This window comes from Liolophura sinensis, chromosome 1 (assembly GCF_032854445.1).
Source record: "Liolophura sinensis isolate JHLJ2023 chromosome 1, CUHK_Ljap_v2, whole genome shotgun sequence".
NCBI classification, from domain to species: domain Eukaryota; kingdom Metazoa; phylum Mollusca; class Polyplacophora; order Chitonida; family Chitonidae; genus Liolophura; species Liolophura sinensis.
The window spans coordinates 6,008,645-6,035,241 of NC_088295.1; the positions used below are offsets into that span (position 1 = coordinate 6,008,645).

Consider the following 26,597-nt stretch of genomic DNA (forward strand, 5'->3'; position numbering starts at 1 on the left):
TCTGACATATGTCAAAATTTGAAATACAAGTTTAGAGCTTATTTTGACGACTAAGAAATTATCATTTAGACTATCTTATAAATGCCACCCTAAGATAAATTTATAGAAAAAATTCAACTTACAGAACCTAAATATTCGCATTGTGATGAGATTTTATTCTTTGACTCAAGTCAGAAATGACTTTGTGGAATCGACCCAAGGTATCACAGTTTTAAATTTTAAACTTAAGTCAAAATAGCTTTGTGTACTCAGACTCTGGTAAGCATTGACTCTAATTCTAGTAATTGTGGGAAGATTCTGCTCCTTTTAGCTAGTATACATGTAATTGTAAGAAAACTACTCATTTTCTTTTTCCTCAAATGGTTAACCATCTAATCAATATATCTTTATTTTTCTGGAAAAACTGAGAGAGTAATGACAGCTTTTGCTTTCTGTGCTACAAATACCTGTCCTAAAAATTAGAAGAATTACAACAAGCTGCAGTCGCTGGTCTCGTTAATGCAACTATATATGTAGATGCATAGATACACTCTCCAGACAGATCAAGCTCTCGATGCAGTGTGCTATAGCACTACGATATTTTTTACTTTCCCGAATCACCGGTGTATATGGTACATTTAATACAACCTTAAAACGGTGTGACCTGGTAGACACATATGTAACAGACACATACGTAACATGTGATAACCTCATAAACAAGAGTGATTGGATCTCTAACATAGTCTAAGATTCTGGCTTTCTATAGCTAGACGGTGAAAACGTCACCTAAGGACCTATGGCTAGTCTGATTTTAGTGCCCACCTGGCATTATAGGCACTCAAATCTATAAAGTGTAGACAGCCTGTGTTTGAGTTCAACAGAACAGAGGTAGTTTAGTAACCGTCGATCGGAAGTTCTGGATTAGAAGAACAGTGTAATATGTAACTGACAAATTTCCACGGTCAGATTGCATTGGAAGGTAAATAATGTATAATGCGATACAGGTTGTAGTACAGTCTTAGTGTTCCCCGGGGTGGGGGAGGGGAGTGTCACGGAGCGGAAAGGTTCCCCGAGTACAAAATCTCAACCCAGTTAGATAGGCCTTATTGATTACACCCCTCACAACACGGTGTAGGAGTTACAGTGCAAACCGTGCCATAAACTACGCAACCACAGATGAAACGTCTCAACAAATGACTATCCAAAACATCAAACAAACTCAAGTTGAATGATTCTAAACATAATTACCGAACATGTGTATACGACAGGAAAATGGCGTAGGTCACAAGTGATTCTGTGATTACCGGTTTGTTACGGCGGAGGTCACATGTGATTCTGCAGTTACCAGTCCTTGATGTATGAAACGCTATAACAAATGCAAACAATGAAGGCCTGGTCAAATCCATATCACAACATAAAGAGGTTCACGCAGTGTTTGTAACACAAAGCTATGTAACAATTAAGGGACCAAAATTCCTGAGGTATAGTTTAACATCACAACAGCCCTTCCAAACATTGGTCAAGTTTTTGTCAATGAAAACGCTCTAGAGATTTATTCTGGTCTACAGTTCACGTCTGGAATATCGGAGTGATGAGTTGAAGAAGAGGTGTACATTATTACACCTTGATTGTTATTCACACAAATGAAGAATATTCTCTTCCCCTGCATTACACACAGATATGTAAACATCAGCCTCTTGTGTTTAATACTCCACTCAGTTTCTGCTCTTTTCAAGAAATTCACAGTATCTAAGCACACTGAAATACTGAAACAATGTCGCACTGAATATCGTCACATACATATTTTTTTCAGTCACGAATGCAGTCACGACAACCACATTGTGTTCCTCATCTTACATCTCAAAGTCAGGTGTCTCATCACTCTTCTCGTCACAACCCGCGTCACGCAATTTCACACCCCCCTCACGTAACTTCTAAAATGTCACTGCTAATACATGTACGTTATTCCTCACATTACTTCTGACATCACTCTCATTGTCCCTCTTCACGTCATTCCTTTAGTGACGTTGATCATGTCATTTCTCACGCTACTCTCAACTTGTAAGTTCGGGCATTACGTTACTCCATCACATCAAACAAGGCGTGTTAGGCTATTCGGGATGTTTCCAACTGTAGTAACATTTTAGTAAAATCGCGATAATCCAGATATCAGCGTATTATAGCAGCCGTTCCCATCATTCGAGCACTAGGCAGCGAGGATTGTTTTCCTTCAGGTACTGACAGACGTCTGGTGTAGCACCGGGACAGTTTGTAAGCTCAAGCTCCTCCAGGTAACGAAGTGAGACCAGTCCAGAGAGACCGTGGCTGGAGAGGAGACAACAGCCTGCAACACAACAAAGGTCAAGGTCAGTGTGGCTAAGGATAAACTCACAAGGATATGAAAACATGAAAAACACAGAACAGTGGCTAAAGTAGAGAGATTGGACCATGGTCAACGGAGTAAAGGGAAAGGTCAACAGAACAGTAGACAAAGGCCAGCAGAACAGTAGACAAAGACCAACAGAACAGTAGGCAAAGGCCAACAGAACAGCAGCCAAAGGCCAGCAGAGTAAAGGGCACCTGTTAATTCTATAGAGCACTATGAACTAAATTCCGGGAACTGTGGGAACATATCGGCGAAGAAAAAAAGAAACAAAAAGAAAAAGCCTCAGTGCAGATCAGTAGCTTAAGTCAAGGAAACATTAGGCACAGATAAGGGAACAGCGAGAGAAGCGCAAAGGGAAAGGGTCAACAAAAAAGTGGACAATGAATAACGAACATTCGACAAAGTCAACAGAACAACGGACACGGTCAAATGTAAACACTGGTGAAACGGCAACAGAATATGGGGAAGAATAGAAATCGTTCATGTTCATAAACATAAGATATCTAACAATCGTCTATCGTTATCAACAAATGACTTAATTCATAAGCAATTAACGAGATAAATTATCAAGAATATAGGGTTTGTACAAGTACAAATTGAAAAATATTGGATAATGTAGTGGAAGAATCGTGCAATTACTACTAACGCAAAGTAAATGACATCTGTTGTTTGTGGTATCCGTCATACGAGCACTTACCTGCCACCGAAAGAACTCTAAGATGCTTCATGGAATACACGTGCTGAAGACCAAAGTCACGGATTTGAGTACACCAGCGCAAATAGAGCTTCAGCAGTGACGTCATCGTGGACAGGTAACCTACGCCTATGTCTGTAATGTGGTTACACCTGTGATAAAAACAGAATGAGAGGAGCAAATGTAAGCTAAACACAGAGATGTGACATGGCTAACAACAAGAGCATGTTGAGTTAGAACATAATCGTTTTTAATTGAATCGCTCGCGAAATACGCTGACGGTATTTGCAGCACAGTTGCAGACACACTAAGCGGATTTTTCCTTGATCGTGGTCAGTAGGTTATACCACGTGACAAAAGCCAAATGTCACAGGTCATCGCGAATCCATGTTGTTTAATTGGTCACCTCGACCGTCAGGATCGCCGACACTCGCCGGATCGGATATACTTCGGGGACAGAGTGAAATCGCTGGCGTATTTCTTCGCTAGTATCTGACATAAGTTTGACACTAGGGAATTTCGGAGCAGATAATATCGCCTACTAAATACGCCGTCTCTGGAGCGGACACACTGGGCGGACTTTTAGAAATTCACAAAATACGCATGCACGATAATTCACGTCCAGTGTGTCCCACGCTTTACACTGAAATGAAGCGCCGATAGGTGTATGGAAATTTAATCACCATGAAACCAATAAAGGCTCTTTGATGAACCTGTTGCAAGGAACCTTATACGAATGGCTCTTCAAAAGTCCTTTAAAAGCTCTTCCTTAAACAGATTGGTAATGGTTCTTCAAAGAATGTTCTTTCGCTTAAAGTACCATTCACAGTTATTTGCAGCACTTTAAATGGTCACTTTTAAATATATATATATATATATATATATATATATATATATATATATATATATATATATAATAGCATTTAAGTGAACTCCACTGTCTTACACGCTTTTAATGCTGTACCTCCTGAATGTTTACCATTGACTGGGTACAGACTGAGGATCACTTGTGGTCAAAATGCGTGAATAGCTAATCCTAGGCTAATCCTAGGCTATTACCAGTCAGGTGTATTGTTGCAACGTCAATCCATGACTTAATTTTGTATACATGGTAGGATTACCGCCTATACATGATCACCCATGCCGAAAATGAAAACTGTAAATAAATGATATTGTCGTACGGATTCAATTCTTCGCTTAGACTGTGCATTTTGAGTCATACACTGCAGTTGTGATAGTGTTACATATGCAAATCTGGCGAATCATTTTCTCCGATAATTGCATCACCACGAATTACCGCATTATTAAGCACCCGCTAATTAGCATACATACTCAATTCCAGGAATGTAAATGAAGGATACAATCATCATAGAAACCAATACAATCAGCTTATTCTCTAAAGCAGTACGGTGGGTAACCCTGACGCATTAGTGGCATTCTGAATAAACATGAGCAGAAATCATTGGAACCCCCCCCCCCCCCCCCAAAAAAAAAGTAAACATTTTTGAAACAGTTCTTTTACATTTTTACTACACTAACCACATAACACTCACTACCAGCACCTGTATCATTATGCTATAAGGATCCCCCGACATCCGATTTCCTCCACTCATTACACTGGCCTTCAGTATATATGTATCAGTATGCTATATGGATCCCCCGGCCTCCGATTTCCTCCACTCATAACACTGGCCTTCAGCATATATGTATCATTATGCTATATGGATCCCCGACCTCCACTTTCTTCCACTTCTAACACTGGCCTTCAGCATATATGTATCAGCTATATGGATCCCCCGGCCTCCGCTTTCCTCCACTCATAACACTGGCCTTCAGTATATATGTATCATTATGCTATATGGATCCCCCGGCCTCCGATTTCCTCCACTCATAACACTGGCCTTCAGCATATATGTATCATTATGCTATATGAATCCCCCGGCCTTCGTTTTCCTCCACTCATAACACCAGCCACCAGCATATATGTATCATTTTGCTATAAGGATCCCCCGGCCTCCACTTTCTTCCACTCCTAACACCGGCCACCAGCATATATGTATCATTATGTTATATGGATCCCCCGACCTCCACTTTCTTCCACTCATAACACTGGCCTCAAGCATATATCTAAAACATTCCTGAGTAGGCCCTATGACGTTAATCTACGATCAATTAAATAAATCAGTTATGTTACACAGCATCCGTTACGTCAACGAAGTTATTCTTTTGAAATAACCGAAAAAGTCTGTCGTATATAACACAATTATTTGTAGCAATATCATACTATATTTTGCCGAACCTAGAATACATAGCATTCTGTTAGTTTGACATATCAGTTTTTAGAGTGTAAATACACGGACATCGATGAAGCCACGTGAAAGCTACATGTGTCCTAGAGCTTTCAAAAGTTTCTGCAATAGTTTGGGTGTAATGATCTGGTTTCCTTTATCATACACTGTTGTATAGGTCGAAGACCACTACGATTCCATTCAAAACGCGAATCCATATAAATGGGACAAGTCTTGAGTGACGAGAAAATTCCACCGAGGAAAGCTGTCTCCTTACCATAATTATATGTAAACCTAAACCATGTGCTGCTGTTCACAAAAGAAAAAACATAAAAACTAAACAATACTGTGCGGTGATTTCATGTCGGTACTGCATAGAAGACTCACAGTGTTTCTTGACAGTCGCACGGCATGGTGCTGTTCATTTCTCTGCATGTGATTGTGAACCACATATCATAAAGAATCCGCAAAATAAGAGAGTTATAGGGCACTACCGTGAGGTGGTTCTTTAGAGTAAATATGGTTTAAAGCTATGTGTTACCGTGTGTGGAAATTCCTGTTCAGTGATGTACGCAGGCCGATGCAATGACACATCATAAGACTGAAGTATTACAGCACTGCAGAGTGTAAATGTTATCACACATGCAGTATGGTAGTAAAATATCACAGTACAGTGCCACCGCTACAATGAAACAGTGAAGAAACATGGAAGTAAAGTATCATGACACGGTACCGACACACCGCTAGAATGACGCAGTGAGGAAACATCGCAGCAAAGTATCATGACACGGTACAGGAAGACCGATACAATGACGCACTGAGGAAACATGGCAGTAAAGTATCATGACACGGTGCAGTGCCACCGGTACAATGACGCAGTGAGGAAACATGGCAGCAAAGTGTCATGACACGGTATAGGAACACCGCTACAATGACGCAGTGAGAAAACATGGCAGCAAAGTATCATGACACGGTACAGGGACACCGTTACAATGAAACAGTGAGGAAACATGGCCGCAATTTATCATGACACGGTACAGGGACACTGTTACAATGAAACAGTGAGGAAACATGGCAGCAAAGTATCATGACACGGTACAGGAGCACCGATACAATGACGCAGTGAGGAAACATTGCAGCAAAGTGTCATGACACGGTACAGTGCCAAAGGTACAATGACGCGGTGAGGAAACATGGCAGCAAAGTATCATGACACGGTACAGGGACACTTTTACAATGACGCAGTGAGGAAACATGGCAGCAAAGTATCATGATACGATATAGGGACACCGTTACAATGACACATTGACGAAACGTGGCAGCAAAGTATCATGATACGATATAGGGACACCGTTACAATGACACATTGACGAAACGTGGCACGGCACAGGGACACTGTTACAATGACACATTGAGGAAACATGGCAGCAAAGTATCATGACACGGCACAGGGACACCGTTACAATGACACATTGAGGAAACATGGCAGCAAATTATCATGACACGGTAGAGGGACACTGTTACAATGACGCGGTGAGGAAACATGGGAGCAAAGTGTCATGACACGGTATAGGAACACCGCTACAATGACGCAGTGAGAAAACATGGCAGCAAAGTATCATGACACGGTACAGGGACACCGTTACAATGAAACAGTGAGGAAACATGGCAGCAAATTATCATGACACGGTACAGGAACACCGATACAATGACGCAGTGAGGAAACATTGCAGCAAAGTGTCATGACACGGTACAGTGCCAAAGGTACAATGACACAGTGAGGAAACATGGGAGCAAAGTATCATGACACGGCACAAGAACACCGCTACAGTGACACATTGAGGAAACATGGCAGCAAATTATCATGACACGGTACAGGAACACTATTACAATGACGCGGTGAGGAAACATGGGAGCAAAGTATCATGACACGGTACAGGAACACTATTACAATGACGCGGTGAGGAAACATGGGAGCAAAGTATCATGGCACGGTACAGGGACGCCGTTACAATGACACAGTGAGGAAACATGGCAGTAAAGTATCATGGCACGGTACAGGGACACCGTCACTATGACACAGTGAGGAAACATGGCAGTAAAGTATCATGACATGGTACAGTGCCACCAATACAATGATACATTGAGGAAACATGGCAGTAAAGTTTCATGACACAGTACTGATACTGTGACACCACTACACTGACACACCGAGGAAACATGACAGTAAAGTATATCGTAACACATCAGAATGAAACCAGCCAATGCACTGTCCATAACGGTAGAAGAATACCTCGTACAACAACACCATACCAACATAAGGAATAACAGTGAGGTACGTATCACGTAATGCGCACAATGCCACCGACTCTTATTCAGCAGAAAAATGCGATACGATTGGCCCTTTGAAGACTGGAATGTCTGAATTACACAGTACAGAAAGCCCTCTATCAGTAACCGTTAGATACGGTTGGATCGCAAGAGGCAAGATGTTCAAAATTGTTTTTCAAGTTGTAATACCTTGTTCCTAAGTCACCCTCAATAAACTTTTACAACAATTTACTACTGCACATGTATAACACTGATCTGCAAAGAAATTCCTCCTGTCATGAAGTGTTATCTGATTCACATGTCCTAAAACATAACTTTCTTGAATACATATCTCTTGTATATGTAACATGTCACTGTTTCGTTCCGTTGTCTCTCAAAGTCTTGGTAAGGTTTATTTTGGAAGCCCGCAAGTATGATATTTACTTATATAGCGTTGTATGTTGCATTGATAAAGTCACAAGTTGGATAAGACCTTATGCATGTCTTCTCCATGCTGTACATCTTAATTATATTCGATATTTATACTATTGTTCAATTAAATACGTTATTCCTATACATGGACAAAATGGTCAACACAAGAAGACATTGAAATGGAATTTAAATTGAAAATCTCTTCTTTTCATGCACGGTACTAAAACATCACCGTGCAGTTTTCAATTCTTTACTGGTTTTATGGTTGCTCAGAACAGCTGTCTTGAAGCAGTGCGCCTCACTATTGATGAAAACACCAGCTACAGCATAGCTGGGGCGAGATACCCCGAGGAGTGGGTTCTGTGGAGGGTTCGAGGCCATCGATTTTAAACTTCTATAATGAGACAATAATTTCTCTATAGGTGACGTATTTCTGTTTGTAGATTAACAGTCGTCAGCTCCTGTAATGTTAGATTTGTGGGTGAGAAGCTCGAGTGAGAAAAGCTTTCGTAGCTATAACAGTTAATTATGCTGCTCCGGAAATGGACCAGTAATGGATACGCCTGTCTTCAATTTTAAACGAGTTCAAAATAAATAAAACGTTAAAGACCGGTAATGGGGATAAATTAAAGCATCATGTGTCTAGAAGTCTCACGATTTGCTCCAGGAAAATGCAATGCATAACCCACACTGGTTCTTCCACGATCGCATGTTTACGCGGCGTAGTCAGCGCGTAATCCACTCCCATGTAAATCCCCTATAGCGCGTTTATCTAGTCAATATATAATCCACCACTTGTATATGGTGCATGGTTGTCAGGGGTCTGAGTGTGTGTTAGCGGAACTATAACTATGTCTTCCTTTTCTCCAATATACAACTACAAACTCCCAGAATATGTACATGGCTTAAATATGGGCTTATATGTGGTATATCAGCTGTTCGTATCTGTGAGATTAGTTGTATCGTCGCGCTCTTGAGCGACTTCAAACACCCTTAATAAATGTAAGTGCGAAAGGAACCAATGTTGATCTGCTTGAAAGCCAAACCCATAACCAACCGGACCCTCCAAACAAGCTCAGGTGCACATGTACTCTTAATTTTTATGATTTTTAGGCACACCCATTCCCTTTTTATCCAAAGGTCTTTTCAGTAAATTAGGGACTAGCGCCTTGTTTGCAAAGAACGTCTACAGAGAACTATAACAGGCCCACAGAATGTATATATATATATATATATATATATATATATATATATATATATATATATATATATATATTCGTATGATAATGAATTATATATACCATATAATAATTATAAGTCACCATATCCTTTATATTAATACATTACACCCCCATTATTAGTACACAATCTCAAATTGTCAGGGGTGTTATATCCATCACAGCTCCTGACACACATTGTGTACTAGAGGAATCAATGCGCTACATGACTGTCTAGCACATTACGCAGTTTTCATCTATATTCAGGAAATATCAACGTGTCTGAATCCTCTGAGGCTAGCGCAGGCTCGATTAAGCTCGGCTTTCTTTGGGTTTCATGCCAACCAGCGTCAGCAATACATTATAGGCTGTCACTTGTTTATGAATTATTAATACTGGTTCGTAGCTTTTGTAGGCGCCATGTGCCATGGGTCCTCCGCACCTGTGCATGATATGGCCCGACTTATATCCTGTACGTAAAAGATGTACAGTGGTTGAAAAGAAGCAACTTTTGGACTTCTTAATTAGAGTGAGTTCAGCGTGTACTTCTGACATTCATGTTCGGCATCTGCTTGAAAAATAGGAAGGCCTATTAAAACTCTGTGAAGTCTGCCTCTGCTTAGAGGGACTGATTCACCTCATCCGTTTGATATTATGGACAATACAAGGCGTGGACGGTGGGATAGACACCATGACGATTCTCCGGGTAAACACGATCTGGCGCCGACTAGTCCCACTATCTTCCCAATACACTCCCTTATTTCCCAAGGCAGTACAAATACATGTATGTGGAAAAACGTACTAAAATTGAGCTTGCGTGAATCCCTCTCATGGGTTACTTTGCGGAAGTGAGTTGTTATATTTCCAGGCATTAACATATTAACGACTGGCTGATTCACGACTACATTGTGAGCAATGCTAGGACGTGACATTGCACTGAATATCAAACTGTAGTCGCGCCCTAACATTTCACTTTATTCATCGTTTACCTACATTGCCATCAAATAACAATCTTCTATCTTTAGAGCAAGGGCAGTGCTTGACATACACCAATCAAATAGATATAGAGCGGGGTGAATCCAAAAAGTAAAAGTTGATGTTAGTCGCCACGGTCCGGTTTAGTAGAACTTAAGCACTCATTCTAAGAAAGGCTCCTAAAGTTTATTCCTTAATGTGTATGAAATCTTTTGGAGAAGACTCCCAGTGAGACCCCAAAGGACGAGAAGTTTTGACGTACCGAACGACCTTGTGATTCCGACGTGGTAAACCTCCAGGAAGAGCATCTAAAGGACAGAGACCTTTTCTTTCGCAGCTCCAAATGCTGGAAATAGGCCTTTAACAATAGCCATGATATCTCTAAGGCTTCGCTGTTCACGCATAGATCAAAGACTCTCAGCTTAAGAACCTTGTGCAAATGACAAATAGCGACATAAGCAGCATGGAAATGGCTTCTTGTCAACCTAGATTTCCATGTCAGAGATAGAATCAACCGCGTCAGAAGAGGGCACAGCAGCCATTACAACCGCAAATATCCACTTTTTGCAACACTGAACATTAAACAAAAAGCTGAAGGAGGTTGGAGTGGGTGTGGAGGCCTACAGGTTTATATCTCGATGTCGGATATTAGCAGAATATTAATAGGACAGGAAAAGGTCAGGCAGGGAGATTGGTTAGACAACCAGAGAGTGCTCACAGGATTGTAAGCAAGAAGAGTAGTGGTGCTGGTGGTTGAGGGTGGGTCACGGTGGAGGAGGGGGGGGGGGGGGGGGGAGAGATTGAATTAGGATGATCAGAAGCGGACGCAACAGGTTTATAGATTTTCATCCATCTTGGCTGCAAAACAATTTACCCGTTTAAAGGTATGACTATTTGTGATCAACACGAGGGGTCAAAATCTGTGGTGCAAACTCTTTATAGATTGATGTATCATGACTGATTTGGCTGAGGAAGTGGCACCAAGGATGGGAGGAACAGACGGGGTGTTAGCACAAAGTGTAAAGCGGTAAATAAGTCGCAGGAAAGCCGGATGGTGGTCTGTGTGAGATGATAGGGTGATCATCTTCCCCGTTCTTCTCCCCGAGGCCAATACCCACAGGGGCACAGGTTACGAATGCCGGCTAGCCATAGGTGGATGGAGGCAGACTGAACTGTAATCTGGAAAGATACACACTACTAAACCTTACCTTTCGAACATAATCATCTTGGCCTTTGCAAGTCTTATGCACTCAGCTCCGGGCGCCCAAGCCGACAAACAACACCACTTCGTTTTATTGACGGAGGCCGTTGGCATTTCCCTTGAAATTCTCTGTAACTACCCGTATGTAACTGCCCGTATTCGAACGATGTTATTGTAGCATTTCCAGCCACTCTCAGGTAGCCTAATAGAAACCCGTCCGTCTAGATAGTGATGGAACACGAACTGAGGGAAGCCCGATGTAAAGTATATGTTCGGTACAGATAGAGTTTAGTACGTGTGAAACAGTAATACTGTCAGGGTTGTAATATGGACAAATGATCAGCAGCACAACACTGATTAGCTCAGGCATGTTTTTCTTTGTTCAAAAAAAATTTTGACTGCATGACGCACTATGTCCACTTGACCGGTGACTGGTAGTGTTCATGACGCACCATGTCGACTCAGCTGGTGACTGGCAGTGTGACCCACAGTGTTGACTCGACCGGTGACTGGTAGTGTTCATGACGCACCATGTCGACTCAGCTGGTGACTGGCAGTGTGACCCACAGTGTTGACTCGACCGGTGACTGGTAGTGTTCATGACGCACCATGTCGACTCAGCTGGTGACTGGCAGTGTGACCCACAGTGTTGACTCGACCGGTGACTGGTAGTGTTCATGACGCACCATGTCGACTCAGCTGGTGACTGGTAGTGTTAATGGCGCGCCGTGTCGACTCGACTGGTGACTGACAGTGTTTTGGCTCACTATATCGACTCAGCTGGTGATTGATAGTTTTCATGACGCACCATGTCTACTCTGATGGTGAATAGTTATGTTCATGATGCACCATGTCGACTCGACTGGTGACTAACAGTGTTCCTGAAGCACCATGTCGACTCAGCTGGTGACTGATAGTTTTCATGACGCACCAAATCGACTAAGCTGGTGACTGGTAGTGCTGGTGACGCACCTTGTAGACTCAGGTGGTGACTGATAGTTTTCATAACGCTCGATCTCGACTCGTCTTGTGACTGGTAATGTTAATGACGAACCATGTCGACTCAGTTGGTGACGTAATGCTCATGGCGCACTATGTCGACTCAAATTGTGACTGGTAATGTTCATGGCACGCCGTGTCGACTTAGCTGCATGGTGACTGGTAGTGTTCGTGACGCACGATGTTGACTCGGTTGGTGACTGGTAGTGTTCAAGACAAACACCCTCAACCAAAAACGTCAATTTTTCGTTCAAACGAAGCACTGTGCTTTCAATTTACAGTATGAAGATCAACGTTAACCAGAAAAATATTTTTACTGGAACTTTCAGGTGTGTATTTCTACGTGCTGTGAAAGTTTCGCTTTGGTTAACGTTTGTTTTAACATGTAAAACACAAACCTTATAACGTGATCATTTTATTGTCACATTTTGCTAAGTTCAAAATCCGTATTTCTGTCAAAATATTTAAGGTATCCTAATGGTACCATGGACAAACCAACTCGATGTGGAAAACACGTAGCACATAGAGAAAGAGTTCAAATCCTCGTCCTTTTTTATTTCTTTGAAAACATACCCCTCTGTGAGTAAATATCCAGACCAGCTTGTATTAAATATATGTTTTCATGAATCTGAATCAATAATTATGTATTCTGTGTATGTATACTTGGGGTTTTACTTCATAGAATCAATAGCTGTTAAGGTATGCTAATAGGCAACATATAGCAACCATGCCCAAATGGTACCGGTATATGAATCCTGGCTGAGAGCCTATGTGGTCGTCTTTCATTGACTTGTCAGGCTATCTATTTGTAATATGTACCGGAATTATATGTCCTGCAAAAAGGAGGCAGATTACAAGCACTCTAAAGACTCAACCGTCATCATATGACTGAAAAATTGTTAAGTACGACGTTAAACCACAAGCTCACTCACTTTTGAGGCACACGCTTTCTTCAACTGGGACCGATCCCTTGCGATGCCATACCATGTACTTTATATGTGTCCATGCGTTTGCACACCAGATGGCAAAGTTTGGAAAATATTTTCTGTTCAAAATCAATATTTAAGATACCTGATCAAACTTGAAAAGTGGAAGATGAAACAATAGACTCTTTATTTGTGCACTGTCCAACTGTTCAAAGTATTTTGCAGGACTTTATATGCATCCGTTTCATAAAAACCAAGATGAGTCTAATACTGTGGCTTGGACATATGAAAGGAGCCTTCGGATTCTCACGTTTCATGGATAGGCCTACAAGTGTACCGCTAAGTTTTCTAAATCGTAAACAGAACTATGTTAAATAATTTTTTTCCCTTAAATAAATACAGAATATGAATGTTTTCCTTTGCGAATGTCAGTTATAGCACTGGGGATAAATTTTAACATCGATACTTCCATTCTGTTTCCTATACCATCGGCCCAATGTTTACCTTTACTCAGTTTTCCAGTTAATCCTTTAATTATTTGCGATGAACGCTGTTTTGTAAAAAGAGAAAAAGAGAGCCTTCCAGTGTGTTTCTGGAGTTATGCATGTGCTTTTGAAGCTAGATTGTCCATCAAAGTCATAATAAATGGTTATGCATCGCACTGGAGCGATGACAGACGTGGGTATTGACGCAGTACCAGCGATAAGAGGACAAGCCTAACATATACCTTCACTATGACAAGGCTGTATCCCACGTCTGCTGCACGTCACGTATTGTGTATATAGCCTAGGGACAGCTTATGTACTCAGAAATGCGCTGGGGATAAATTTTAACATCGATACTTCCATTCTGTTTCCTATACCATCGGCCCAATGTTTACCTTTACTCAGTTTTCCAGTTAGTCCTATAATTATCTGGGATGAACGCTGTTTTGTAAAAAGAGAAAAGGAGAACTGTTCCTAGGCTATGCCTGCGAAACTGACAGGACGGGACGAATTTGTGATATACATTTCATGTGCATATACATAAGGCCGATTTAAGATAATCACAAATTTATTATATTTAAAGGCATACCGGTACGGTTGTTTGTTAAGACGGGAGTGGGAAGCTACGCCCGGTTCTTCTGTTGAGGTAGCCGTTTTGTACGAAAGCCTCATGACGGGTGGAATGTGATGAGATTGGTTGTAGCATTCATTATTAGTCATATGACGGGTGGCATATGATGTGATTGGTTGTAGGATTCGTTATTAGTCATGTGACGGGTGGCATATGATATGATTGGTTGTAGCATTCATTATTAGTCATATGACGGGTGGCATATGATGTGATTGGTTGTAGCATTCATTATTAGTCATATGACGGGTGGCATATGATGTGATTGGTTGTAGCATTCATTATTAGTCATATGACGGGTGGCGTATGATGTGATTGGTTGTATCATTCATTATTGGTCATATGACGGGTGGCATATGATGTGATTGGTTGTATCATTCATTATTGGTCATATGACGGGTGGCATATGATGTGATTGGTTGTAGCATTCATTATTAGTCATATGACGGGTGGCATATGATGTGATTGGTTGTAGCATTCATTATTAGTCATATGACGGGTGGCATATGATGTGATTGGTTGTAGCATTCATTATTAGTCATATGACGGGTGGCATATGATGTGATTGGTTGTAGCATTCATTATTAGTCATGAACAATCTGCCTCATGGATATGTTCTTAGAGGAATTAAACTACGTAGCTATTACATGTAAATAACGTTAATTTAAAGACGTTGTACGTATGGAGGCTAGAAGGGGTAGTTGGGAATATAGACATAAAGTATGCATCATGATTATAGGTACCACCCTGCGGACATGGTTCTCCTTTCGCCTGTAGAACAGGAAAAAAATGGCAAGCCTTCCTGATGTTTAAGTACAGCAGCATCTGTCGCGTGAAATGAACGTGCAGCTTTGAGTCAAACAGCAGATCGACTGAGTAAAGCACGACGCGTTCGGTTAACGACCTAGCCGTCAGGTTTATATGACAAGGCTGTTTAACCATGGGTAGAAGCTAATTGGCGGGGGAGGGGGGGGGGGGGGTGCATCAGAGTGAGGGGTAGAAACATCAGATAATAACAGTGGGATTTTCAGACCAAAAGCCAAGACGATACCTCTTTGATCAACATGATGACTCTTCTCGTGATACAGTGAAAGCAAAGCTGATCACCCAGTTTCACCCTACATATGATTATCATTACAAATAATCCCTATAGCTGTAGACGGTGTAGGAAGGTATGAAATTATATCGTACCGCCAGTCCATGTGTATGGAGGTAAGAGGTAATCATAGGTGTAACACCCGTGTGCATGTACCACCAGTGTGTATGAGGCCAGAACCAACATGCTGCACATACCGCCTGTTTGTAGGAGGCCAGAACCAACATGCTGTATATACCGCCTGTCTGTAGGAGGTCAGAACCAACATGCTGCACATACCGCCTGTCTGTAGTATGCCAGAACAAACATGCTGCACATACCGCCTGTCTGTATGAGGCCAGAACCAACATGCTGTATATACCGCCTCTGTGTATGAGGCCAGAACCAATATGCTGCATATACCGCCTGTCTGTATGAGGCCAGAACCAACATGCTGCATATACCTGGCTGTAGTTGGCCAGAACCAACATGCTGCATATACCGCCTGTCTGTAGGAGGCCAGAACCAACATGTTGCATATACCGCCTGCCTGTAGTATGCCAGAACCAACATGCTGCACATACCGCCTGTCTGTAGGAGGCCAGAACCAACATGCTGCACATACCGCCTGTCTGTAGTATGCCAGAACAAACATGCTGCATATACCGCCTGTCTGTATGAGGCCAGAACCACCATGCTGCACATACCAACTGTCTGTAGGAGGCCAGAACCAACATGCTGCATATACCGCCTGTCTGTATGAGGCCATCTACCATCTGCAGACAAGGTATCGTATGTGTAACTAGGGCAATAGGCACTGGGAATGTGCAGCTTACAAGTTCCTGTTTACAGACGATACAAAATGAGGATAATTGTACTACGTGATGTTAAGGTACCGAATCGTCACTGAATACATGTGGACAAAGTTTTCATGCGAACTGCGCCGTTATCCCTAATGAGCTGGGTAGTGAATGCCGGGGTGGAAAGGTTACATGCTGGAGCTATTGTTATAGGATTGCATACACAGGTAAATGTCAAACACTGATGTCTGATAAACACCCACACCCCTGTACATTCTTAATACACTAATTGAGCTGATATTCTCAGCCAGATACTGTATATGTATGATTGGAATACAGAGAATGAGCCTCACCTAGACAGGCTACGTATACTCCGCAGATAACACTAGGTAAACAGCACCCATAGATGACGCTAAAATGGTCAATGGCAAAAATCGATTTATGTGGCATTGTACAGGTAGTCCACTTTATCAGTTAATGCGAGGTTAGAAACAGGAGCTTGCTGGGTTGAGTGTCAATCACACAATCCCATCCATACAGACCCCCCATTTATCCAAACCTACCCATAAAGGCCCGTCACTTACACAAATCCACCTATACAGGAACGTTGTTCACAGAAACTCACGCATACAGACCGTCACTCACACAAACTCCTCCATACAGACGCGTCACTCACACAAACCCACCCAAACACACCCGTTACTCAGCCCACGTATACAGACCTTCTCTCTCACAAACACATCCATACAGACCTGTCATTCACACAACCCATCCATACAGACCCGTCATTCACACAAACCCAACTATACAGGCGCGTCATTCACACAAACCCAGACATACAAACCCGTCATTCACACAGACCCACAAATAGAGACCTGCTACTCACACAAAACCACGCACACAGACCCGTCATTCACACAAACTTATCTATGCACGCCCATCACTCATACAACCCACGTATACAGATCAGTCACCGTCAGAAATCCGCCCATATAGACGCGTCATTCACACAAACCCACGCACACATACCTGTCACTCACACAAACCCGCCCATACAGACGCGTCATTCGGACAAACCCACACTAACAGACCCGTCACTCACACAACCTACCCATACAGGCACGTCACTCTCACAAACCTTTTCCATACAGACCCGTCAATCACACAAACCCATCCATACAGACCCATCATTCATACAAACCCATCAATGCAGACCCGTTACTTCCACAATCCCACGCATACACACCGCCATTCACACAAACCTATCTATACAGACCAATCACTCATACAACCCACGTGTACAGACCGTCACTCTCAGAAATCCACCCATATAGACGCATCATTCACACAAACCCACGCACACATACCTGTCACTCACTCAAACCCACGCTTACAGACCCATCACTCACACAACCCACGTATACAGAACCGTCAATCTCACAAACCCATCCATACAGACCTGTCGATCTCACAAACCCATTCATACAGACCTGTCATTCACACAAACCCATCAATACAGACCTTTTACTTTCACAACCCACGTATACAATCCCGTCACTCTCACAAACCCTACTATACAGACTCGTTACTCACACAAACCTATCCATACAGACCCGTCACTCACACAACCCACGTATACAGACCCGTCACTCACACAACCCACGTATACAGACCCGTCAATCTCACAAACCCATCCATACAGACCTGTCATTCACACAAACCCTTCAATACAGGCCCGTTACTTTCACAACCCACGTATACAATCCCGTCAGTCTCACAAACCTACCCATACAGACCCGTCACTCACACAAACCCATAAATACAGACCCGTTACTTGCACAAACCCACGCACACAGACCCGTCCCTCACACAAACCCATCCATACAGGCCTCTCATTCATACAAACCCACGCATGCAGACCCGTTACTGTCACAATCTCACGCATACAGACCCGTGACTCACACAAACCCATGCATGCAGACCTGTCATTCACACAAACCCACCCACACAGACCCGTTACTCATACAAACCTACCCATACAGACCTGTCATTCATATAAACCTATCAATACAGACCCGTTATTTTCACAATCCCAAGCATACACACCCGCCACTCACACAAACCCATGCATGCAGACCTGTCATTCACACAAACCCACCCATACAGACCCGTCACTCACACAAACCTATCTATACAGACCCGTCACTCACACCACCCAATCCATACGGAATGCCATTCACACAAACCCACCCATACAGACACGTCACTCTCACAAACCTATTCATAAAGACCTGTCACTCACACAACCCGCGTATACGGATCCGTCACGCACACAACCCACGTATACGGATGCGTCACTCTCACAAACCCACGCATACATACCAGTCACTCACACATACCCACCCATACAGACCCGTCAATCTCACAAACCCATCCATACAGACCTATCACTCATATAAACCCACCCATAAGACCCGTTACTTTCACAATTCCACGCATACAGACCCGTCACTCACACAAACTCATGCATGCAGAAATGTCATTCACACAAACCCACCCATACAGACCCGTTACTCATACAAACTCACCCATACATACCCGTCACTCACACAAACCCACGCAAGCAGACCTGTCATTCACACAAACCCTCTCATACAGAACCGTCACTTACACAAACCCATGCATACAGACCCGTCACTCACACAAACCCAACTATACAGAGGCGTCACTCACACAAACCCACGCATACAGACCCGTTACTCACACAAGCCCACCAACACATACACGTCACTTACACAAACTCACGCATACTGATCTGTCATTCACACAAACCTTCCCATACAGGCCTGCCAATCACACAAACCAACTAGTAGATACCTGGTACTGGAACAATGAAGGCTAGGTACCTATTCAATATATGTTATTTTGAATACATTGATTATCTCTTTACCTTTATACATTTATTTGATTTGTGTTGGAATATGTAAATGCGCATGTATAACGGAGGTTAGGTTTATGGATTACGCTTACTGGGGGTAAATCATCTCCCTTAGCCACGTACAAGTCGTCAGTAAGCCTTCTAAGTAAAATGGCTAAAAGACAACTTTTTTCTGTGAGCATCGTTAAGATGGCTAGACTGAACAAGCCTAGTTACACACCGATCACTAACAACCCTTAGGACCAGAGGCGTCCTGGCCTGCTGAAGTGAAATCCCTGATTGATACTGCACAGCCTGATTTAAACCAGTTACTTTGAAGGATGCAGGACTATCATGAAAATCTGTATTCAAATGCATAATACTGGACGTTTTAGAAATAACTTACTGTTTAGACAGTTATGTTTAAATATAACATCCGTTTACTCAAACAGGTGATTTCTTTTTCTCTATAGATATTTTATATAGATAAGTTTTGGTAAGAGGGCACATAGTTCCTAGCTTGATATTTTTGAACCGGGAGACGTAGGCGGTTTATGTGAATCAGAGACCATCTTACAAAATAGCTGCACCGGTCACTTGTAACAAATGTCCAATGGCTGTATATCCTGACTGTCTCGCACAGACAATCTATCTTTGTAATTGTGATCACGGGGCGCATAACACCTGTACATGCGAGTCTTACATCAACAGGTAATCTAACACGCGAGCCAAATGTATCATCTTTCGTTATATTACGTACTCAGTAACATAGAGGACAGGACTGACCCTTAGTCTACATTACTTGATCAAACAGATGCGTCACAGGACACTCATTTAACCTATAATTATTGACGACTCAACCCGTTGATTGACGCCAGATACATGAAGGTGTTCGCCCTGGTTACCCACGTGATGTGTATGGAAGGTGTTGATTGGTTTTAGCGGAGGTGTTGCTCTGTCATAAAAAGCCTGATAACTCCTCTAGACATTTAACGCCCACATGTTCATAAAGATCAATCATTTCGATAAGGTGCGATTCTCATGAATATATATATATATATATATATATATATATATATATATATATATATATATATATATATATATATATGTTTGTGGTTTTAATGAGAAGTTTGACCAAATGTCAGTCAGCCAGCTTCGAGAAAGAGCCAAGACCTTTAGATACAGATGTAGTTATGCTATATGATAAAAAGCCTTTTCCACTGGAGTACATGCGAGTCCAGTTCGGAGAAACATGAAATGGCTAGGAAGAAGTCGAACTTTACTAAAATTGTTTAAAGGAAACGACAACCGTCTTAATCTGGACACACTTAAAGACTGTAAGCCATCCTTTGTAGTCAATAGGTGCATGTTCTCGTAAGTAAGTGGCTTCAAACCCTGTTTAAAATATAAACATGTTCTAAAACCAGTGTGTCAGGAATAACCACGAAACCAGGGAATGATTGGACAAGTAGATGATTTGGTGGTTAAAGAAATACATGTAGTTAAAATCTAAGCGTTAACTCCGATATTCGTATATCACTTGTTGACCATGGGGGGAGCTCTAGCGTTTTAAGTCCGTGATTGTCAGATCCATTTACAGAAGGTTGAGGAATGGCTTGGAGACAAAGAAATGATTAGACAAATGAAGTATGATTAAATGAATGAGGAATGGTTGAATATAACAGACTATAGCATACAGAGTAAAACACGCGCAATGACGTCAATGTGATAGTTGACGAAAGGTCACACATATTACGGTGAAATTCGGCTTATGGTAAATTTACCTCAGTTATGGTTTTATTCTAACTATTCATGTACATTGAACCTGGCCTCGGGGATGCTAAATCTACAAGCATATTCCTGCTTTCCGCAGAATACAGTATAGAGACTTCGGAACACAGAATAAAACCAGAGCAGTGACGACAGCGTGAAGACCTGTGAAATCCGGCCGCTTATCACTTTAGCCCTGTCCCGGTTTTATACCGACTGTTCATGTGTATGCTTAAAAAGTGCCAAGCTACACATTCCCTTGGACCATAGCTTACAGGAAGGGAAACATAAAAATGATGCCAAAAATCATATGAAAGAGCGTGAAAACTTATTTGCAAATATCAATTTTAATGTTTTTCTTTCTGGAGAAAGGTATTTGAAAATATTTTTGTATGTTGGGTATTTGGAACCTCTAGCTATATATCATCTTAGCATACTGATGTTCGAAATAAGGTTGTGATGCATATCTAATACAGTCATTTGAATTTAAATTTGTAGTTTATATCCAAACACATACATTTAATCTGAGCTGTAATCATATTTATTTAAGATATAAATATGATAAAAAACACATCTGTTAGCGGAAAAGACCAAATTCTAGAGCAAATATATTTATTTATCTTGTATTAGATCCTTATTTACTAAGCAAAGACAATATATACCATGTGGTGGTTCCAAATGCTCGCCAAACAAAAATGATTTCTACCGCCTTTTTTTCAAAGAAAAATTTATAAAAATACTGAAGATTTATAACTAACTTTTCGCACACTTTCACCTGAACTTAATGTAATTTTTCTGTTTTTTCTCCCTTAGGCGATAACTGGGAAATGGTTAGACGGTTGAAGGATGGTTAAATGGTTGAGGAATGGCTAGATGAATGTAGAATACTTAGATGACTAAGGAACGGTTACATGACTGAGGAATGACTAGATGGTTGAGGAATGGCTATATGACTGAAAAATTGTTAGTTGACCTAGGAATAGTGGCGTGGTTAAGAAATGATGATATGGTTAAGGAATGCTTAGATGACTGACTTATAGTTAGATGACTGAATAGATAATTAAGAAATCACGGTTAGATGACTGCGGAATGGTTAGACGACTAAGAAACTGCTACATCACTGCGGAATGGTTAGATGATCAAGGAATGGTTGCATGACTAGGAAATGGTTAGATGTCTTAGGGATGGCTGCATGACTAAGGAATGGTTAGATGACTGAGTAATGGTTAGATGACTCAAAAATGGTTACATGACTGGGGAATGGTTAGATGACTGAGTAATGGTTAGATGACTGGGGGGTGGCTAGATGACTCAAAAATGGTTACATGACTGGGGAATGGTTAGATGACTGAGTAATGGTTAGATGACTCAAAAACGGTTAGATGATTGAGGAATCGTTAGATGACCAAAGAATGGCTGTATGACAAAGGACTGGTTGGATGACGGAGTGATGGTTACAGAATATAGAGGAATGGTTAGACGACTGAGAAATGGTTAGACGGTAACGGAATGGTTACATGACTAAGGGACAGTATGACTGAGAAATGGTTAGATGACTAAGAAATGGTTAGATGATTGAGTATTGGTTAAATGACTGGGTATTGTCTAAATGACTAAATGGTGAGATAGGTTAAATGCAAGCCAGGTAATTTCCAAACCAAAAACAAGTTAATTATTCACGGTCAGAATCTCCAACCACAATGGATCAGATTCCTCGATTTACGCGGGCCGAAATGCATCAGCATTGCTGTGCAGTAGGCCCTCCCTGCGTACCAACTCTCTCTGCTAGTATTTAATATGTGAAGTGTCAGAACGGATAATGGCATGCAGCGGGCTGCTACACAAATGTATTTACCATATGTACACGCTCAGGCAACTGTGGCACGTCCACAGATTAGAATACACTCGCAATTTATAGGGTTCTGGAAACATGCAGATGTATGTCATACGTAGTATAATACGAGCGATTGTGCCATAAAGTGTAACACAATGACGTCAACACGCTAATTCTCTCAGTGATGGTGTCAGGTGTGTTTGACATAACCATTCACCACCAAATATGATACTGTTTACTAATTAGCAGCAAGTCAGAGAGAATAAACATGGGTTTAATATTTAAGTCATTACAGAAGCATTAATCGCTGTATGAGATTTGTAATGAAGTATGGAATAAGGTAACCGTTTTACCTGTCCAGCACGAGTTCTTCCAGCTGTCCTAGATCACAGGCTATGTACTCCAGGGAAGCATCGGACAGCTTGGGGCACCAGGAGAGGTCCAGAATCCGTAACTTCTTCAGGTTCTCGGAGATTAGCTCGACTCCGTCGTCTGAGATCTTGCTACAGCCGGACAGACTGAGGATAGTGAGGTTGGGAAGGGAATGGACAATGTTTACAATGCCGTGATTTGTGATTTCCCAACAGGACCGCAGTCTCAGTACACCAACCGTATAGCTTTGCTTGGCGCTGAAGAAGGACAGCGCTGTATCGGTGACGTGATATGCCTGTAAGTTCAGCTCGCACAGAGACGGCAAGAGTTGGGAGATGGCACCGAGAGTGTCATCGGCAACGTTAATACAGTCACTAACACTTAGGGACACAATCTTAGGGTTGAGGATGGACCACAACCCTGTCTCAGTGATGTCATTACAGCCCGACAACTCTAACCGATATATACAGGCCATCTTCTTAAACATCATGTCCAGTCCGGCGTCGGTGACGTTCGAACAGCGAACACTTACGGAGCGTATCGTTTTTCTGCAGCCCTGGTAGTTGTTAACAAAGTCAGCAACATCTGCATCCGCCGCAGCAACGAAGCATATTGAATCAAATCCTCTAGATTCTAAGCTTCGGTAAAAACGTGCCCTGTCAGCACCATCTCGGTGCCATTTTTTACAGTTCAGCACGGGCATAATGTCCATCCAAAAAATATTTTGGTATAAAATGTCTCTCCACCTTTTGCACACACAAGCAATAGATACTCTCTCTTCTATGGAGAAATACCAAAAAAATTTTAACAGAAAAGCTTCATTAATCCAAAGTTCTTGAACGGATTTTGCGGCATTTTTCGCATGGGCTTGCAGCATTGCTTTCAGTCTGGCCGATACCCTATGTCCTCGCACCTGTCGACCGAGTACGGCGTTGGCTAGTGAACCATTACTCTTTGTGACGTTATCTTTGTTAGAAGTAGATGGGACAGCCTGTGTTTCCAGAGATTTAGTCTGCTCCCTATGCAGCCTCAGTCCCCGTATGCCGTTAGAAATCTCCATGTAAGCTCGCCTAATGGTAGACATTTTTGGCACTGTTACCCTTAAACACAACCGATGTCAAGATGAAAAATATCACAGTCTCTGGATTTGTTGTCGATTAAAAAACGATTTCCCAAAGCTTCTGTAACATCACGGCCAATTTAGCGCGTCGAGATGGGAATGAACTTATCCTGGATCACCACCACTGCAAATACGTTTCGCACAGCGCTGGGAATATCTGACGTATTACAGAGGTGAACGTTAGAGCCATGTAAAACCTGATACAATCTGCAGATAGCCTATAACATCGGAATGGCAGGAACAGTAAACATGTAAATGATCTTAGCAGCGATCTGACGTAAACACTTGTGCTATCCTGAAACCAGTGGGCTTATACGGCATTTTGGACAAGACATGCAGCATCTTGGCCCCATTCACCGTTTCTCCGTGCAGCAATCGATTAGGTCTCATTCACGCCAGCCACTTGCCTCCCCAACACGGCACATGTGACTCTATTGTTTAACAGCTGAGTTGGTTGATTGGAATGCTCTGTTCTTGATATAGTTGAAATCTTGGTCTTAACTGCCAGCTCCAATAAATCTTCCTGGTCCAGAAATGATAACAACTCTCAGAGCACTGTGTATCAGTGTCAGTGTCAGTGACTGCTGCGCACTGCTATACACGTTTGTATATACCACTCTGTTCGATCAGACTAACCCGGAATAATGGATCTATCTAATGCGATGCTAGGTCAGTCCTGCGGCCAGTTTGAGCTACGGAGGCTGATCTATGCATTCACAAACATACCTGCACGCATGAATAGCTGTTAGACACATCCAAGTACACCCACACCTCCCCGACTTCGTTCATTGACCACCTGGTTACCTGACATCTGAATATTATCAGACTCCGTCCCAATGCCCCTGCAAGCGCGATCGAAGTCAGGATGTAGAGCTGGGGCTGTGGGCATGCGTGACTTAGTCAGGCGGCCCTCAGCGACTACAGCAGACGATCGATTTATACTGGAAGAAGACTGTGGTATGACGTTCTTGTGGCAGTGACCTGTCATGCGATATAACGCTGAGCGTACATTGCGGTGCTGTAGCATACAACACCATCCATTACAGCCGGAATCGTCAGCCTCATTGGCGAGCAGGGAGCAACAGTAAGGAAGGCAATCTATTATGCGACATGTTACATGTACACACTATATCATGTAGAATCGTCATCGTCGGCTTCACTCGGCGGAGAGAGCACTGACCATTTGCTCCTGTGTTAATATACACGCGTCGTATAAAGCGGTCCGAGCGATATTGTGGACAAATACCCTGACACGGCCGTTTCATGTTAATTGTGTATAAACTGAGTATAAATTTAAAACAAATGGGCCTAACTTGTATGTATGTTATGCGACTAAGTTTGCTGATCAGACATAACAGTTTGAAGTCAGTGTAAAATGCATTCTCTAGACCAGATTGAATAAAAACAACACGGCCATCCATATACATGCACATGTACTTCATCCTACATTTGACGATATACTGTGTCCTATCACTCGGCTGTTCCTGATTAGTATCAGTACAATTTTCTTTGGCGTAAGTTTTTTCTAAAGAAAAAACCCTATCGAGGAACGAGCATATTTAATCACTACTCTCTAAAATCTACTGAGTACTAGTGATACACGGTGTTGTGGCAAAAATGCACATCCACATAATTTTGTACACCAGCAGTACACAAATTGTGTTATTCATGTAACACATCCACAGTGACCAGTGTATATATGTGTGTACCGCTCAAGCACTGTACAAACATATGTACAAATTCAATGTACAACATAAGTTGTAAATAAATATTTGGCGGGATTAAAACTTATAGGATTTGCTTAATCCCATTCACTGATACATTTTTATGTTATTTATTGCAGTGATCAGTAAAGAAAAGTGATATCACAAAGAGTATATAAACATATCAAGGTGAAACTAAACGCCTCCACATGCTGACCGCTGGTTCAATTCAGAGTTAATGGCAAAATGAAATATAAAAAAACGTGTCGCACAATAATATAAATATTACTATACCACTTACAACACTCTGGTATTTTTTTTATTCAGTTAGAAAAGCTTTATCTTCGCGCTTAAACAAAGAAATGGAATTTGGGAGTAGGAGGAAGATCATTCTTTATAAGGCAGCCTTTAATTCTAGCAGGATGAAAAGATAAATTAGATGAGTAGATTTATTAAAGATATTATTAAAGATAATAATAAAAA

The 26,597-nt window shown here is 41.9% G+C and overlaps 1 protein-coding gene across 1 annotated transcript; it reads right to left on the reverse strand.

Annotated features, from left to right (window-relative positions):
* Window positions 1-1,372: 1,372 nt before the first annotated feature.
* LOC135480439 (F-box/LRR-repeat protein 16-like) lies at window positions 1,373-25,127 on the reverse strand. Its single transcript, XM_064760276.1, has 3 exons — window positions 23,273-25,127; window positions 3,063-3,211; window positions 1,373-2,323 (listed from the first exon to the last, which is right to left on the reverse strand). Exons 1-3 carry the CDS (start codon window positions 24,373-24,375, stop codon window positions 2,175-2,177), a joined length of 1,401 nt encoding a protein of 466 aa, XP_064616346.1. The 5' UTR covers window positions 24,376-25,127; the 3' UTR covers window positions 1,373-2,174.
* Window positions 25,128-26,597: the final 1,470 nt, after the last annotated feature.

Excerpts from the sequence above, each read along its gene's own strand:
- LOC135480439 (XM_064760276.1), bottom strand. The coding sequence starts at position 24,375 with ATGTCTACCATTAGGCGAGCTTACATGGAGATTTCTAACGGCATACGG. Across the intron at positions 3,212-23,272 it reads GAAGAACTCGTGCTGGACAG|GTGTAACCACATTACAGACA; the intron begins GTAAAACGGTTA and ends TTTTTATCACAG. Across the intron at positions 2,324-3,062 it reads TAGAGTTCTTTCGGTGGCAG|GCTGTTGTCTCCTCTCCAGC; the intron begins GTAAGTGCTCGT and ends GTTGTGTTGCAG.